The sequence below is a fragment of the Mytilus galloprovincialis genome, chromosome 2 (genome assembly GCF_965363235.1).
Source record: "Mytilus galloprovincialis chromosome 2, xbMytGall1.hap1.1, whole genome shotgun sequence".
NCBI classification, from domain to species: Eukaryota; Metazoa; Mollusca; class Bivalvia; order Mytilida; family Mytilidae; genus Mytilus; species Mytilus galloprovincialis.
The window spans coordinates 98,188,313-98,205,835 of record NC_134839.1 but is presented as its reverse complement, the minus strand read 5'-3'; the positions used below and the strand labels follow the sequence as shown (position 1 = coordinate 98,205,835).

General features: G+C 31.3%; 1 protein-coding gene across 10 annotated transcripts in view; it reads left to right on the top strand.

Annotated features, from left to right (window-relative positions):
* The window catches only part of LOC143065044 (uncharacterized), a 132,238-nt gene that overhangs the window by 91,804 nt on the left and 22,911 nt on the right, over positions 1 to 17,523 (top strand). For 7 of the 10 annotated variants that reach the window (XM_076238341.1, XM_076238344.1, XM_076238342.1 and 4 more), the window contains 16 exons: positions 382 to 423; positions 1,763 to 1,995; positions 2,747 to 2,764; positions 4,339 to 4,458; positions 4,905 to 5,090; positions 5,858 to 6,037; positions 7,153 to 7,338; positions 7,847 to 8,014; positions 8,643 to 8,807; positions 10,468 to 10,599; positions 10,905 to 11,069; positions 11,376 to 11,492; positions 12,174 to 12,308; positions 12,668 to 12,781; positions 13,450 to 15,489; positions 17,027 to 17,287. In XM_076238341.1, the coding sequence (XP_076094456.1) occupies positions 382 to 423; positions 1,763 to 1,995; positions 2,747 to 2,764; positions 4,339 to 4,458; positions 4,905 to 5,090; positions 5,858 to 6,037; positions 7,153 to 7,338; positions 7,847 to 8,014; positions 8,643 to 8,807; positions 10,468 to 10,599; positions 10,905 to 11,069; positions 11,376 to 11,492; positions 12,174 to 12,308; positions 12,668 to 12,781; positions 13,450 to 15,489; positions 17,027 to 17,287 (4,262 nt within the window). The remainder of the gene's footprint in view (positions 1 to 381; positions 424 to 1,762; positions 1,996 to 2,746; positions 2,765 to 4,338; positions 4,459 to 4,904; positions 5,091 to 5,857; positions 6,038 to 7,152; positions 7,339 to 7,846; positions 8,015 to 8,642; positions 8,808 to 10,467; positions 10,600 to 10,904; positions 11,070 to 11,375; positions 11,493 to 12,173; positions 12,309 to 12,667; positions 12,782 to 13,449; positions 15,490 to 17,026; positions 17,288 to 17,523) is intronic. The other 3 variants (XM_076238345.1, XM_076238340.1, XM_076238346.1) reach the window with 3 other exon arrangements.

The following is a 17,523-nucleotide window of genomic DNA, read 5'->3' as shown; positions in this document are numbered from 1 at the left end:
TTTTGCATGTATAATTTACTAATCCTGCATGGTTTTGGGAATGTGTGTTCATATTGCTTGAAGAAAAACTAATACCTCCTCTTAATACAATTTGCTTTCTTAATTCTGATTGGATAAAAAGTAGGAACATCTTTTAACATATATTTTAATTATTGCTTTTTTGAAAGAATTGCATTTTGCTGTATGATATTTCTTCTAGTTAATGCTTAGAGATAACTTCCTGATTAAACTACATGCATTTTCACAATATAAAGCTTAAAGCATTTTAATAAGCATGTCTTTTTAATTTCAATATTTTAAAAAACAATCAAAATTACGAAGTATATCTTTCTTCATTGAATCTGTTGTTTGCATGGCTAATGCTGTATTGTTTATACACAGTTACCTTGACAACCACAGAGGCAGTGCCACCTAATAAAGAAGGTTCGTCCTCGTTGCAATTATAGATAAGCATGACCAGTCTATTAGAATCTGGTTTCCTGCCAACTATTTTATACATGTTAGATAAATTGTGTGTATTTAGTAGAAGTTTTGGTCTTTTTATTTCAAAGAAATATGCATGATGGTTAAATTAATCATTCTGGATGGGAATTAAAGCAATACTTCCATTACAACATGTATTATACTCTAATTCAAAAAAATCTTAAAATGATTTTGGAAAAAGGCTTATTTTGGGTTTTTACTTCATGGTTATTTTTAAACTATAGTAATATACATACCTAATTATTATCTTTTGTCAGCTGTTTTGTCAGTGTCACTTCACTAGTAATGTGTGTGAGTTAAAACCCTATGTAGTGTGTTGTGAACTTTTGAACTTTCTGATATCAGCTGATAAATTGATGTAGAATAAAAATACAAAAATGAAATCTTCAATTGACATTTGAATTATTATATACAAATTTGTCAGCTGATTCTGTTTTGCATGGTGTGTGAATAATCAACTACTGAACACCAAAACATATGACACACAAACAGACACACATACATATATATATATTTGTCATTCAGCACATTTTTGTCTCTGACACATTCCCCATTTCCATTCTCAATTTTATAATATAAATTTTAAATTAAAAAAAATGATGTACTACACATTTATTGGCTTTAAATTGGCTTGGATTGATAGTGTCAGTTAAATTATAAAAAATATTTGAAAGGCTGTCATACCAAATATCATAAATTGAAAGTCTTCTTACGGGTTTGCTTACAATAATATCCTAAAAGAGACTAAAGATTTGATGAGTTGAAGAAATATTACAAATGGTATGGTGGACATCAATGTATGGGTGATAGGAAAATGAAAATTAGATTTCAAAACTTTGTAATTTTTAAAAAATGAACAATTTAGGTTGGGATTGTTGATTAGCTGTCATTTTATTGAATTTAGTAGATTTTAGAAATTTAACATACTATTGTAGTTCTGCATTAAATAAAGCAACAAATTTTATCACAAATCACAAATGTCTTTGTGTATTTGCATGTTTGCTGTGAAATCTACTAAACATGTCTATTACTGTGTGTACATCTCTTCTCATTTTATTCCCTTGCTAAAAAGACACATTTTATTCTGTTTGCAGAATGGTATTTGTAGTTAATTTATTGGCTTTGTGTAAATGATCTGTTGCACACATTTATGATATATATAGTATTTCCTAATGCTGTTTACCAGTTTACAAATATGGAAAACATTTTTAGCACTAAATAGTTTTTCTGGTTTAAAATTTTGAACAAAACATGACTTTTTCTGTATCAATTTTAATAGCTATGTTGCTGGAGCTGAATCGTTTGAATGATGATAAAAGAGATTTACAGCAACAAGTGAGAGAACTTCAAGATAAATATGAGGGACGAGTTCGTGATTTACAGAATGCCGGAGAAGAGACAGAGAGACACTACTTACAGATTCTAGAGGATAAGAAAGCAGAAATTGTTGAAATGCAGCTTAAAGTGGACGCTGTTGAAAAGCAACTCAAATATAATAAACAGTTCCTTGAGGTAGTTATATAAGTTTACTCTTGGTTTCAGTTGGTACATCTTGAATACATCATATACATTATACTTTCTCCTGATTTACCATTAATTAAAGCAAAGCTTGTACAGAAAACATAAAGTATAGCTTTTGCTTTAGGATTGTATAACAATAGCAGTATTTTTTTTTTCATTACTGTACTGCGGAAATCTCATTTCAAATTAAAAAAAAGATGAAGATAATTATGAATTGCATCATTGATATTTGTTTGTCATGGAATTTTGATATGCATGAACAATACATACTAATTAATTATGGTGAAAGTTTTAACAAACATATTGATGATATATTTACAGTAAAATCTGCTTTCATTCACATACTTTAAACATTGCTTTATTTTGAAACAAAAGCTCTTATATTAAATATTAAAGAACCACACTTGAATGAAGATGATTTAACTGTATTGAGATGTGTCAGGTTATGAAAAAAGTTTCAGCATTAGTTCTAGAAGTTCTTATCAAGCTTACAGAAAATGTATGATAAACACAAAATTATCTTTAATAACATTTATTGTATCATTAGTAAAAGTGATTTTTCCATTGAACTGTAAGCAATCAATAATCAATCATTAGTTATTTTTAAAAGAAATATAAAAATAAATTGCCTTTCTTCATAACCTGATATTGTCAGTGGGTGATATAACTATAAGAATGTTTTTCTCTCATATGTATGTGTTGCATGAAGCCTCACTTTGCACTGTGTATTGTGTTTTTTCAGTCGACTTCCACAAATTCTGTAAGATACACATGACATAGCCATTTGTTTTCTATATTATATTTTACACTTACTTTTTTTCTCTGAAGTTCCGTTACATTTGGTTGTTATCTGCAGATTGTTAAACAAAAATAGATTCTGGTAACTTGAATGTATTTTTTGAACATGAATAATGCTTAGATATGGAGCATTCTGAAAAGCTTTTAAAGGCCATGAATTAGGCAATGTACATTGCCAACATTTAGAAAAAGAAAAAAGTCTTCAATATTTGCAGATGACAATTTTTTTTGCCTGTTCTTTACTTTTTTTACGCATGAAATCTTCATATTTTAAATTTATTAAGCATGTCCAAAATTCATCATGGGTTTGGAATGGTAGTTCAAAATGAGATTTATTGGGCTTTATAAACTGGTCGCCAACTACTGTATATACTTGAATCTACAAGAAATATTACTTTATTGTCTGGATATTTTAAATAATAAATTATTGTCATGTCGTTGAATGTAAGCCATGAAAAAAATTCACACTGTAATGGAGGAATCAATTCCAATTAAAACAACATTCCGGGCTGAAAGAAATATCAGCTTTTTACTGTCATATTTATTATTATCAAAGTAGAAACCTTAATAATAGAACTGTTCACAGGAATTTTCAGGTATTACTTTGTAATCAATGATATATCAAAGAATATATATATAAATATAAATGCATGAAACTATATATAGTATTACAAATATAAGTTACAAAGTGACTATATTATTACTATGGCATTCCTGTAGAAAGAAGAATTTAGTCCATTTACCAACGCTTTGTTAGGTTTTATGAAATTGCACTTCCCAGAAAGATGGTTAGGTTTCTTCTGTTGCTATACACACTGTAACCATTTAAGTACGAAAATCTTGGATACAAAGAGAACAGATTTCATTATATTTATAAGTTGAATCTCTTTGTTCTGAAAGTCTATATTCTAATGAAGTAATACATATTAAATAATACTAACGATTTAATCATTCACTCCAACTTTCCAGATTCAGTTACACAAGCAACATCTATTGCTAATAAAACTAAATGTTATTTCAAATATACACAAGTTTTATAAGCTAAAATATATATACATATATGTTTGATGCTTCCTAACAGTAAATTAACATTATTCATATATTTTTATTTAACACTATATATGCAAAGTGCAGTTAATTGAAGAAATCGGTGCAAAATTTTGTAAAATTAAAATTGATTGTATAAAAAAAAAAACCAAAGTATAGGTAACCTGTTGTCAAATGACATTTTATAACTTATATATACTAAACTATTGAAAATGTCATATAATGTAGATATAAAACAGTTGGCTTTACTCAGGTCAAGAAACTTTGTTACAGCAGCTGTCGGTATTGAACTATGAATTGATATTGATAACAAATGTACAAAAGTGTCTTGTATATATAATACACTGAATAAATGTGACAAAAAAAGAAAATCTGTTTAAATACAAAACAAAATTACCTAGATGATACAACTATCCCTTTTCCCAGCAGGCATAATATATGTGGAATGCCTTCATGAAAGTTGTATCATTATAATTATTACCACTTTAGGAACAAACTATTGAGAGAGAACAAGAACAGGAAGAGTTCACGAGGGAGATTAATAAATGGAAACAAGAGTCTCAAAACAAAGACAAGTTAAATAAAACTGAGGGCAGACTTCAGAAAGAGGTTAGTTAGTATATAATATTAGATATGACAGGAAAGTTGATCAACAGTATTAATGGTTGGAAGGTTGAAATGTTGCAGAAAAAATGTACACTATATGTTTCCAGGGTCAGAATCTATAATGAGACAGTAAACCAGTAATAAATGCCCTCTATATATGATCCGTCTTCAAAAATTCTATATTCAATAATGGAAAAAAAATATATCTAATGATTTATATAAATTTTTGTAGACTATGCACATTGCAGTATTTCGTAACTTATGTTGCTATACATGATGTACACACAGGTAGAATTTACAGTGAAAAAAAAAAAAAAGATTGATCATCAATTTTTTTCTCAATATAAAAACAGCCTTTCCTACTGAAATGATAATATGAGATTCCTTATTTGTTTTATAATAAACATCATAAGATAAGAAATGAAGGGCAATTTTCCAATTATCCACAGGTTGATGATCTAACTGAGGAACTTGAGGATAGGATGAACAGTCATAGTGAGATAGTATTACAAACAGAAAAACTCCAGAGAGATTTACGGGAGAAAAAACTTACAACTGAAGAATTAAACATTCTTGTTCGACAGCTAGAGCTAGAAATTGAAGATAAAAACATCAAAGAAAATCAACTCAAACAGGTAAGATACCAAGATAAGTGATGTTCATTTATGATGAATATATTTGTTTGTTCTTTAATCTTGAATAAGCCCATATTCTTCCGACTATTAGTTCTGGCTACCACTATATAGAAAAAAATGCTGAAAGTTGTGTTTAACATCAGCATTGATTCAAGCAATAAAAAGCATTTGAATTCAAAAACATTTTTTTCTCTATATACATGATGTAGGTGAATAATTTTGTTTTTATGAAGCATATCACAATGTTAATGTAATATTATAAATAATTTGAATCAGCTCAACACATGTTATATTGTTGTCAAGACAAAATATTAGATGTTCTGTTGTTTTTAGGAAATATCAGTTTTAGTTAAATTATAGATATGAAATACATGCACTGTGCATACTATGGATTCACTATTATTTGTTCGGTACCAATGTTCATGGATTTTGTTAGTACAGGTGAACCACGAAATTAAATGTTCAACGAAAAATAATTTTCTATAGGCTTGAACGCAAACTTAGGTAAAACCATGAAATAAAATATCAACGAACATTTAAGTGTTCCTTAATCCATTGATTCCTATTTAGAATATTAAAAGTCTCAAAACTGGGATTTGTTTTTATATTACAATTCAGATAGATCTATAGGTTTTACTTAAACCTTGTAATGTTATTCTGCAGAATTTAAAAATCTCAATATCTCTACGGATATAATAGAAGATGATGGACAATACACATGTATTCTGGAACATATTTACAATCTTTTGTTAACATGTGTTTTGCAGAAAATAGTTACCCTAGAGGAGGAGTTACAGAAACGAGATGAGTTGGAGGAGGATTCAGGTACAGAGTCACCTCCCCCTGGTGAGGAAGTGGACACTGATGTAGATGGTACCAGACAGCCTAGAGGTCACAGAAGGCGAAGATTCTTACCGTCACATCAGGTCTCAGTTAAACAAGAAGAGGTACTTTTAAAATTGTAAATGTTACAGTGCTCAGTTATATTGTATTTTTTATGCCCCACCTACGATAGTAGAGGGGCATTATGTTTTCTGGTCTGTGCCTCAGTTCGTCCGTGCGTCCGTTCGTCCGTCTGTGCGTCCGTTCGCTTCAGGTTAAAGTTTTTGGTCAAGGTAGTTTTTGAAGAAATTGAAGTCTAATCAACTTGAAACTTAGTACACATGTTCCCTATGATATGATCTTTCTAATTTTAATTCCAAATTAAAGTTTTGACCCCAATTTCACGGTCCACTGAACATAGAAAATGATAGTGCGAGTGGGGCATCCGTGTACTTGGGACACATTCTTGTTTGGGAGAAGAAATAAAATGAATTTTCTATTGAAATGTAATACTGATAAATAAAAACATGTTTATAATACATGGACACAAGTTTTATATGAAAGAATCCAAATGCATGAGATATGGAAAATGTATTTTTTTATGAAAGATGTACACAAATATATACATCGTTTTCCTCTGGTGGAAAGTTGTCTCATTGGCAATCATACCATTTCACATTTTTTTTATAAATATAATAGTTTTTTTCTAAATCCTGAAAAGGTTGTAGATTTAATGATTTCTTAATTGAAGTTTATTCTTAGCAGAACACCAACATTTTTAGAAGGATCTTCCAAAAGATAAGTCACAATGTCATATTCTTAAGATGTCTGTCTGATGCATTCAAACACACCTGATTAAAAGGATCATTTAAAACCGTCATAAACAATAGTTATTAAAGCAGTGATTCCATCTTATTTTGATATCTATTACTGTGGATTCAGTTATTATTGTGGGTATCAATTTTTGTGACTTGAGGAAAACATGCATTTTTGTGGACATTTGATTTCGTGATTTTGCAAAAGTCTTCGTAAAACTTTATATAAAATTTGTTATTCATTGAACATTTGAATTTTGTGGTTCACCTGTACCCATGAAATCCCAGAAAATTAGTATCCAACGAATAATAATGAATCCACAGTATTAATATACTGTATACTCTGTAGCTGTTTTATTTCAATGGTGAGTCTTAAGTTTTTTCATCATTCCTCTACACTACATGGGATAATCTTTCATTCATAGGAACTTATTCATGAAAAAGAAGCATTACAGAACCAAGTAGAGGATTATATAAAACAGGTGTCTGCGTTGGAAATTCAGATGGATGAAATGAGACATAGGGGAGACTATGGAGGGGATACACAGAACTCTACCTTACAAAGACAATTGGAGAGAGAGAAAGAACTCCTGGAAGAGAAAGAATTAAAGGTGATTGAGATACAATGAACACTGCAGAAATTATATAATTTAATAATGTTTTCTGTTAGGTTTGATTAACTAGCAATCAGAACCAGTGGATTTATATATATTAAACAATGTTGTTTTCCTATATGTCTCTAATTTATGTCTAATCTTATGTACTTGTATGTAATGTCATGAAAGCTCTTTATAGGGCCCTTTAATTGGAAATAAAATATTCTTATATTTTATACTGTTCAAATGAATAATTGACCTCATGGAATCAGTTAAAAAAAGAAAAAGGGGAGCTGCTAAATTTATAATCACTCTTGAAGACTACACAATTATCCAGGTATTTTAGTTGAATATTGTCTATGATGAATATTTTATGTTCATCTTTCTCTGTGGAATAAATATCACATATTAATGCATAAAGAGTAATAAACCTTCTTTCAACTATACATTAATTTTTTCTTTAATGATGTTTTACATGCAGTCTAATATTATAAGATCACATCTCAAATTGTCTTCATTTAAGGTGTCAGAACTTCAAGTGCAGATAGAAGATTTGGAAGACCAATTAAATAATAAAGAGCAACACATACAACAACTGACATCCCAAGGTTGGAAGGTACCAGTAGAGGAAGTAACCAGTCAATATGATGACAGAGTCAGCCAACTGGAAAGAGAAAATGAAACTTTAATGGTCAGTATTACAATCAAACACATAATTACATCACTGCTTAATGAAATGAGGGGTATATAATGATTGAGGTGTCCTTCCATCTGTCTTTTTGGACTAATTTCATATTAACTAAAAATGAATTTCAATGAATACCCATACCAAAATATGAACGTTTCAATTTATATATATTATATATAAGGTTAACATTCTTCATTCCAACTACACCTAAATCAATGAGTGAATGAAATCAAATTTCCTGGATTTTGAAATGCATAATTCCATTGTCACTTCATATTTTACTTTTTAAACAAAATGATATCTGGTAATTCCCATATAAAACATGCATTATGATTATCACATCCTCCCACTGCAACTCCCCCAAAAATAAGGTGTCTAGTTTAAATATTTTGAAAACCATGAAGTTAAAAAGTTTTTGTTTGAATTTAGTAGGGAGATAAATCAGTCAGAGCTCTAGTGTCTGTAAATTTTAAGTTATGAAAGCCTTGGCAATATACTGAAAATAGATATACAATTTAAAAGTTCTGTTGATTTAAAATTTTGTCTCATGGGCTTATTTGTGAAGTTTTTAAAAACATGAAATTTTTTGTCAGAGTTATTTTATTTAAATGATTTTGTTTCATTGTTGCAGGAAAAAGTAAACTCATTACAGAGTCAGTTTCCTACAGAATTATCTCCCTTCACACAAACTCTTATGAACGAGAAAAACCAAGAAATTGACCATCTTAATGATCAAGTTCATCAATTACAAGAGGAATTAAATAAACTTACTTCTGGAGAGGAAATAGTCAATTTGGTAAATATACTTTATTAGGGCCCCGCCTTTAGGCGGGTCGCCCTATAGTGATCAGTCTGTCCGTCCGTCCGTAACACTTTAACTTTGTGTCCGCTCCATATCTAGAGAACCATTATGATTTCATACTTTATACTTTACATGTTTATTAACCACCACCAGAGGGCGTGTCATGATGTATATACAACTTTCTAGGTCAAAGGTCAAGGTAAAAAAACTTTGGTTTCAGTTGACAACCCTGTGTCCTGTGGTGAAGATCGTGTCCGCTCTATATCTTGAGAACCGTTATGATTTCAAAGTTTATACTTGACATGTATATGAACCAACACCAGAGGGTGTGTCATAATTTATGAACGACTGCCTAGGGCAAAGTTCAAGGTCAAAAACTTTGGTTTCAGTTGACAACCCCATGTCCTATGGTAAAGATTGTGTCCGCTCTATATCTTGAGAACCGTTATCATTTTAAAGTTTATACCTGAAATGTATATAAACCAATATTAGAGGGTATGTCATAATTTATGTACAACTTCCTAGGTCAAAGGTCAAGGTCAAAAACTTTGGTTTCAGTTGACAACCCCATGTCCTATGGTAAAGATCGTGTCCGCTCTATATCTTGAGAAACGTTATCATTTCAAAGTTTATACTTGACATGTATATAAACCAACACCAAAGGGTGTGTCATGATTTAGTGCAACTTCCTAGGTCAAAGGTCAAGGTCAAAAACTTTGGTTTCAGTTGACAACCCCATGTCCTATGGTAAAGATCGTGTCCGCTCTATATCTTGAGAACCGTTATCATTTCAAAGTTTATACTTGACATGTTTATAAACCAACACCAAAGGGTGTGTCATAATTTATTTACAACTTCCTAGGTCAAAGGTCAAGGTCAAAAACTTTGATTTCAGTTGACAAACCCATGTCCTATGGTAAAGATACAATTTTTTAATGCACATTATTCACAACAGGGCCCACAGAGATGGCTCCCATCTCAATGATATCTAGTTGAACATTTGATGTTAGAATTAACCATAAATAGCGAATTATATTTCAACAGTTTAATCATATTAGTTACATTTATCCCATTAAAATAATCCCAATGAAAAACTATGACTTCCCAGTTAAATAAATACCAATAATTTCACCAGTTAAATATATCCAAATAATTTCACACCTCTGACATCATACAACAATGTTGATGCATTGCATTGAAATGAATTGGGAACTGTAGAAAAAACATAGTTTCAAAATATTCAACTTGTAACAGAAAAACTCTGATTTTAACTCTTGTATGTCCATTCATAAAAAAAAAAGAAAATAACAAAAAATACTGAGCTTCAAGGAAAATGTAGAAAAGGAAAGTCTCAAAATCAAAAGATCAAACACATCAAACAAAGGGACAACAATGATCCCTGACTTGGTACAGGCATTTCCTTATGTAGAAATCGTGAATTGAACCTGGTTTTATAGCTAGAATAAACCTCTCACTTGTATGAAATAATGTGTTGTTTGGTCACTTGTTAAAGTATTTTTTTATTATTCTTCAATTAGTTATTCTTTAGATAATTTATTTTTAGTATTGATTTTGCAGATATAAGACCTCCAAATTGATTTCAATTCATTACTTTTATTCACATTTAGAATCATCAAATTGTTTTTATTTTCAGCGTGATGAAGTAGAAAGATTACAAGGGGAACTTGATAGAAAGAACTTTGATTTTATCAGAGCTTCTCACACCTCAGATGGTTCTTTTACTGACTCAGAAATGCCAGGAGTTAGTGCTTCATTTGCAGAAAAGGTCTGTATATTTTAGCTTGAATAAATGTGTGCACTGTTTTGTGGTATTATCAATTATGTAAAACTCTTAATGACATACAAGAAAATGTAAAATTAAAAATATTGGCGGTCCTTTATTATCTAAAACAGGATAATATTAAGAAGTGGTAGATATATCTGATAATTAAGAATGGGATTTACATGCAAAGAGTTGGCAAATATACAGTTTATAATAACCGATGAGCTTTAGAAAACTTTTTCGACAGACTAGGTGTGGTGTATAAGGCTAGCTAGACTCTTTAGTAGCAAACTTTTTCTATTTTCCAGACAAGTCTTCAGCAGGAGATAGATGATTCTGTAGCCAATCAAATTGATCAGATTGGTAATCTGCAACAGGAAGTTGAACAGCTGAAGGGTAGTCTTACACAGAGGGAGGAACAAATAACAGCTCTAAAGACAGAGCTAGAAGTCAAAGTAGAACCTCCACCAAAGGTATGTGTATTGAAAATGTCCTTTTGTCCTTAGATGCCAGGCAGGAAAATGTAAACTGGAACATAATGAAATGTATATGAATGTCAGGGGAAATTTCTGTTTTGTACAGTTCATACCTACTTTTGTTCTAAACTTCAAGCATCATGGCATGCCTTCAGCTGTTGTCTGCTCTATGGTTGGGTTGTTGTCTCTTTGACACATTCCCCCTTTCTATTCTCAATTTTACATTATTATTATATATTTCATTTTGATTTTTATAGCATCAGGAAGTATAATAAATGGATAAATATATTCATTTTCTTACAGACTGAGGATGCTGTATTGCTGAATGATGTTTTGCAAGAGAAAGAAGCCTACATTGACCAGTTAAATATACAAGTAGAGGGATTAAATAATGAAGTGGAAAGCTTGCATGATTTCCAGGTATGTTAAATATACAAGTAGAGGGATTAAATAATGAAGTGGAAAGCTTGCATGACTTCCAGGTATGTTAAATATACAAGTAGAGGGATTAAATAATGAAGTGGAAAGCTTGCATGACTTCCAGGTATGTTAAATATACAAGTAGAGGGATTAAATAATGAAGTGGAAAGCTTGCATGACTTCCAGGTATGTTAAATATACAAGTAGAGGGATTAAATAATGAAGTGGAAAGCTTGCATGACTTCCAGGTATGTTAAATATACAAGTAGAGGGATTAAATAATGAAGTGGAAAGCTTGCGTGATTTCCAGGTATGGTATTTACATTTCTAATTTCCAATAATTTAATGTTACAGTTCAATTTGAAATGCAGAATTTTCTATTACAGCAGAATTAAAAATAAAAAATAAAAAAGGAACTCTAAAACCAAATTATTGTAAAATTAGATCACTTTTCAAAATATATACTGTTGGATGATCTTGAAATATTATTTTTGGAAGAAGGGATTAGGGTATATTAAATTTCCGTCTTTTCTTAAACTTCTTAAAGTTGAATGCTTAAAGGAGGAAAAGTCAATACTACTTTGACAGTCTTCAGAAACTTTCCCTGGAAATAGAATCTACAACCTCCTGCATTCGTCTTAAATATGTATAATTTGAATATGACATGCTTTTTTTTTACAGATTAAGTTTCAGGAAGATTATGACATGGTTCAAGCTATGTTAGAAGAAAAAGTCAAGGAAATAGAAGACAAGGAAAGAGAAATAGATCTGTTAACTCACGAACTGACACAAAAACCTACTGATGATGAATCAGTGGTATGTAACTGTAGATAGGCAGAGCTCTTTACAGATAGAATAATTATTGAAACCTTCATATATTAGACAATTATCTGTGATTAAGTAATGATTTGTGGAAATGTAACATGTGTGTCCTCATACACATACATGTGAACAAGTACAGCAGTAAAACAATGGTAAATAAATGGCATACATCAAATTATCAATACCACAGGAATGGTAGAAAAAGTGAAGCATGCACACACCACCTTCCTAACTGCAGCCTCAGTACTGCTATACTACTCATAGACTCAGAAAATAACCATCAATACTAAAAATCAATTTACTAAATTGTCATATTGTTAACAAATTCTAATTATAAAATCATTCTGATTCAGGTAAAGTTGGAACTAGACTTAGCCAGAATGAGGAGGGATTTAGCAGAAAAAGATAATATTATAGAGGAGAAAGCTGAAGAGATGTATATGTTAAATGAAAAGGTAGAACAACAGGTAAATTTTGCTTCTTTTTGCTACTTTTATTTATCAGAGATATTTCTTGATAAACAAAATTTCATTGACTTTGTTTATAGCTAGCTCTTATCTTCAGCCATCATAAGGGGAGATCTTGTCAAAAGTTTTTTCACTGTCTTTTTTTTTTTTTGAAACACATTTTATAAATAATGTATTTAGTAATTAATTTCAATTGTCAAAATAGACCGTTTAGTCATTTGATCTACTTTTTGTGTGGATTGTGCATACCTATTATAATATTAATTTGTATTCAGGAAAATAAATTTGGATTCTTGAAAGCTTTATTTGAGTTTTGTTAATTTCACACTCATATTATCTTTCCTTATTTATATTTAACTTCTTAATTTAATCTTACATCACAAATAATCTTGAACATGATGGACAGTTTTAATTATTTGTTGTGTTGTTACATAAAAAGTAAAATCACAAAAATAATGAACTGAGATAAAAATCTAATCGGAAAGTCCATAATCACATGGCAAAATCAAATAACAAAACACATCAAAAACGAATGGACAAGAACTGTCATATTCCTGACTTTGTAAAGGCATTTTCAAATGTAGAAAATGGTGGATTAAACCTGGTTTTATAGCACTAACCCTCTCACATAACACAGTTGGTAATAATAATTATTATTTGTTTGACAGGAAGCTACTTTAGAAGAAATGAAAGAACTACAGAATAGAATTGTAGAATTGGAAAATGAAAACCAGAAACTTCAAGCTTTAGGATCTGAGGAACAAGAGACTAAGAAGTTATTAGAAGAAAAGGAAGCTGAAATGGAACAAATTAAGGAAGAATCTGTTCAGAAAGAAACCAAAATGGCTAAAATGCAAGACGAATTAGATGCAGTTAGTGAACATCTGAAAATAGCAGAAAATCTGCAGAGAAAATTAGAAGAAGCTGGTATGCTTGGACCAAATATTCTTCTACGAGATAGAGATGAAGAAATTCAAAAATTAAAGAAAGACATTGCAGAATTGAAAGAGAAACTAGATTCATATGCTGAAAGTGATGACCAAATGTTAAAGAACAAGAAAGAAATCACTAAATTGAAAGAAGAACTTGCTGCACTAAGAGTACAGGTCCGTGACGATCGTACAGAGGAATTGAGAATCTCACATGAACAAATTGGTGCTCTCAGACAGAAACTGAAATCAGCTGACAATCAAGAGGGGGTCAATATTCTGACCGAGGAAATAAACAAACTCAGAAAAAGTATGAGACCTGAAGATGTTGCTAAAGTAATGAATGAAAAAGATGAGAAGATTGAAGCCTTGAAATGTCAGTCTGCTTTATTACAACACCAGTTACATATGGCGTATACCCAAGAGGACATGGATGTTAAGGAAGACGCCATTCAAGCACTTCAGATGGAGTTAGCTGTACTACAACATAGTTCTGAACAGGAAGTTAAGACCAGACAGCTGGAGGCTGAATCTATACCAAGTTTAAACACACAGAGACAGCCAGGAGTGGGAGTAGAAAGTCAACAGTTGATGTTTGCTGTGAATACACAAGCGCCAATGAGAATTGTAGAGGAAGAAGGAATTACAGCTGAAGTTGTTTCTGGTGTACAGGGTGTTCCAGAAACAGCTAGACAACTAGAAGCCAGAGATTTAGAGATTACTAGATTGAGAGACGAATTATCTTATTTTAAGGAGAGTTATGACTCTGGTTCTCATATTGAGGAACATGATGTGGTGTTACTAGAGAAGGAAGAGAAGATATCTGACCTCGCAGCAAAGATTGAAATCAGAGATGATCAGTTACGTACTAAAGATGAGGTGATAGAACAATTAAAGGCCGACATGGATAATGTTCAGCACCATTTGGCTTCTGTCAAAGCAGAGGAAGAAAACATCCTTCATGCTAAATCGGAAGAAGTTAAATCCCTACAAAGTCAGCTCGTCAGCTTTGAAAGTAAAATAGATGAATATGCAAATATAAAAGATAAACTAGACCAATATGAATCTGATTTAAATGAGAAAGAAAACCAGATCCAAGACCTTGAGGAGGATTGTTCCAGACTTCGAGAAAAATTGAAACAGCAAGAATATAAACTTCAAACTGCTGCTTCATTGGAGAATATTGAGACTGAGTTGAGGGAGAAAGACAATTTGATACAAGATTTAGAAGAAGAATGTTCAATGCTGAGAAATAAATTGAAAGACCAAGAAAGTAAGATGCAAGTAGAGTTACAGAAAGCAGGATCTTTTGATGCAGGAGATGATGTCTTTGCTCAGTTACAAGAAAAGCAAGAGAAATTAGAGCAAACATCCCGGGAACTGTCATCCACATTTTCCAAATTGAAGAACACGGAAGATAAACTTGAACAAATGACTGATGTGAAACAAAGGCTAAAGGAAGCTGTAGAACTTAGTGAACAGCAATTGCACATTGTAGAACAGAAAGACCAGGAATACACCAAACTTAAGTTAGACATACAGGAAATGCTTACTGACAAGGACAGAACTATTAAAGAACTGAGACAGGAACTTCAACAAGTAACACTGGCAAAGGATCAGGAATTACAATCCATAGCTCAGGAATTGGAGAATGACAAGAGGGAAAAAGTTAGAGTGATCGAGAATCTGCAGCACCAAGTTAGACAACTCCAGACAGGTCCTGATGGTGGTGGGGGAGATGCTGTCTCTGCTGTTACAAAACTTCAAGTTCAGTTACAGGTAAGATCTAGCAATAGGATAGACAATTCAGACATAATCTAGCAGCAGGGTTCAAGTGCAGTTTCAAGTGATGTTATTAGGGTAACTCCACTAATATGCTTAGGGGTGTCTTAGTTCAATTAAATTTTGACCATGATCGTCAGCTTACTTTCAAGTTTTACTAGATATAGATAATTGTGCTAAGTAACATTTTCAAGGTTTATAAAAGTTGGAGTGGGAATGATTATTGTACTTATGTACAGGGTGTGCAAATTGAACTAAGTTTTTATGCCCCACCCATGATAGTAGAGGGGCATTATGTTTTCTGGTCTGTGCCTCCGTTCGTCCGTCCGGTTAAAGTTTTTGGTCGAGGTAGTTTTTGATGAAGCTGAAGTCCAATCAACTTGAACCTTAATACATATGTTCCCCATGATATGATCTTTCTAATTTTAATGCCAAATTATAGTTTTGACCCCAATTTCATGGTCCACTGAACATAGAAAATGATAGTGCAAAGTTCAGGTTAAAGTTTTTGGTCAAGGTAGTTTTCGATGAAGTTAAAGTTACATCAACTTGAAACTTAGTACACATGTTCCCTATGATATGATCTTTCTAATTTTAATTCCAAATTAGAGTTTTGACCCCAATTTCACGGTCCACTGAACATAGAAAATGAGTGGGAGTGGGGCATCCGTGTACTATGGACACATTCTTGTTTATAATGAATTTTAGTGTCCAGTTTTCTTCTTTGGACACAACACACCTTCTAGGAGTTGCCAATAATAATGCCAGTTCATGGCTGACCTTAAAGGGGTTTAAAGATGTAGAGTAGAAATATAGAAATTGATTAGCTGATTATGCAAAATTTAACTTTTCATTTGGATAACAGTAATTTCTATTTATTTTTACAATAACAATTATGGAGACAATTAAGATGCTACTGTAAATTCAGAAATTATTGCATGTATTTATTAATAAATAAATTTGGTGTTTTTACTGTCTTCTGATTGGTTAAAATTATTAGTTTTATTTTCAATGTTGTTAATTTTGATGGCGACACGCCAACTCTGATGTTGTGTATTCATACACCAACATGTGTGTATGTTGTTATTGTTAATATAAATAATACAAAAAGTTCTTTGAGCCTTATTTTTGATAGAAATTTATTTATAATGAATGGCAATAATTTATTTTGACTTTATTGAACCATAAAACTAATTTTTGACTCTTCACATTCTACAAAGCAGATTATTCAATGTGAAGAGTCAAAAATTAGTTTTATGGTTCAATAAATTCAAAATAGATAATAGCCATTCATTAATTGCAATTTTGTCATTTTTTACGATATTGAGAAAAATCCTATTAAATTTATATAAAAAAAATCAAAATGCGAGTTTAAATTATTGCGATTATAACCCTGTTGCATTTCTGGCAATAATAAAAACATCGCAATAATTTCTGAATTTACAGTAGTTTGAATAGACATACTTCATCTAATTTTGTAACTTTGTTTCAGGAGAATAACCATACTTTATCTATTTTGGTAATTTTGTTTCAGGAGAATGAAAGTATCATGATGGAGATGCATGGTGAGCTTGAATCTGTTAAGGCTAATCTTCAGGACAAATCACAGCAGCTAGAGGTCAAGATGATAGAATTGGAACAAGCTAGAGGTCATATATCACATGACCAAGATGAGATTGAGGCTGCTACCCAGGGTCAGTTGGATAATCTGAGACAAGAGTTACACATTGCCAAAACAGCTTTGGATGAAATGCAAAGAGAAGGAGGATGGAGAAGTAGAGAAACTAGCATAGAGGTAGGTACAATGTCATTATTGATAAAGATCTAAAAAGACATAAATAAACCATTTACCGTACCATAATACTGTAAATTCAAAAAATATTGCCATGTTATTAATGCCCAAAATGTGACAGTATCAGGTTCAAAATGATAAGCTTGCATTCATAATTTCTGTAAGGATTTCCTTTCAAAAACATATTGCAATTGCATTAATTCGATTTCACATTCAAAACTAACAGTTGATATCACCAT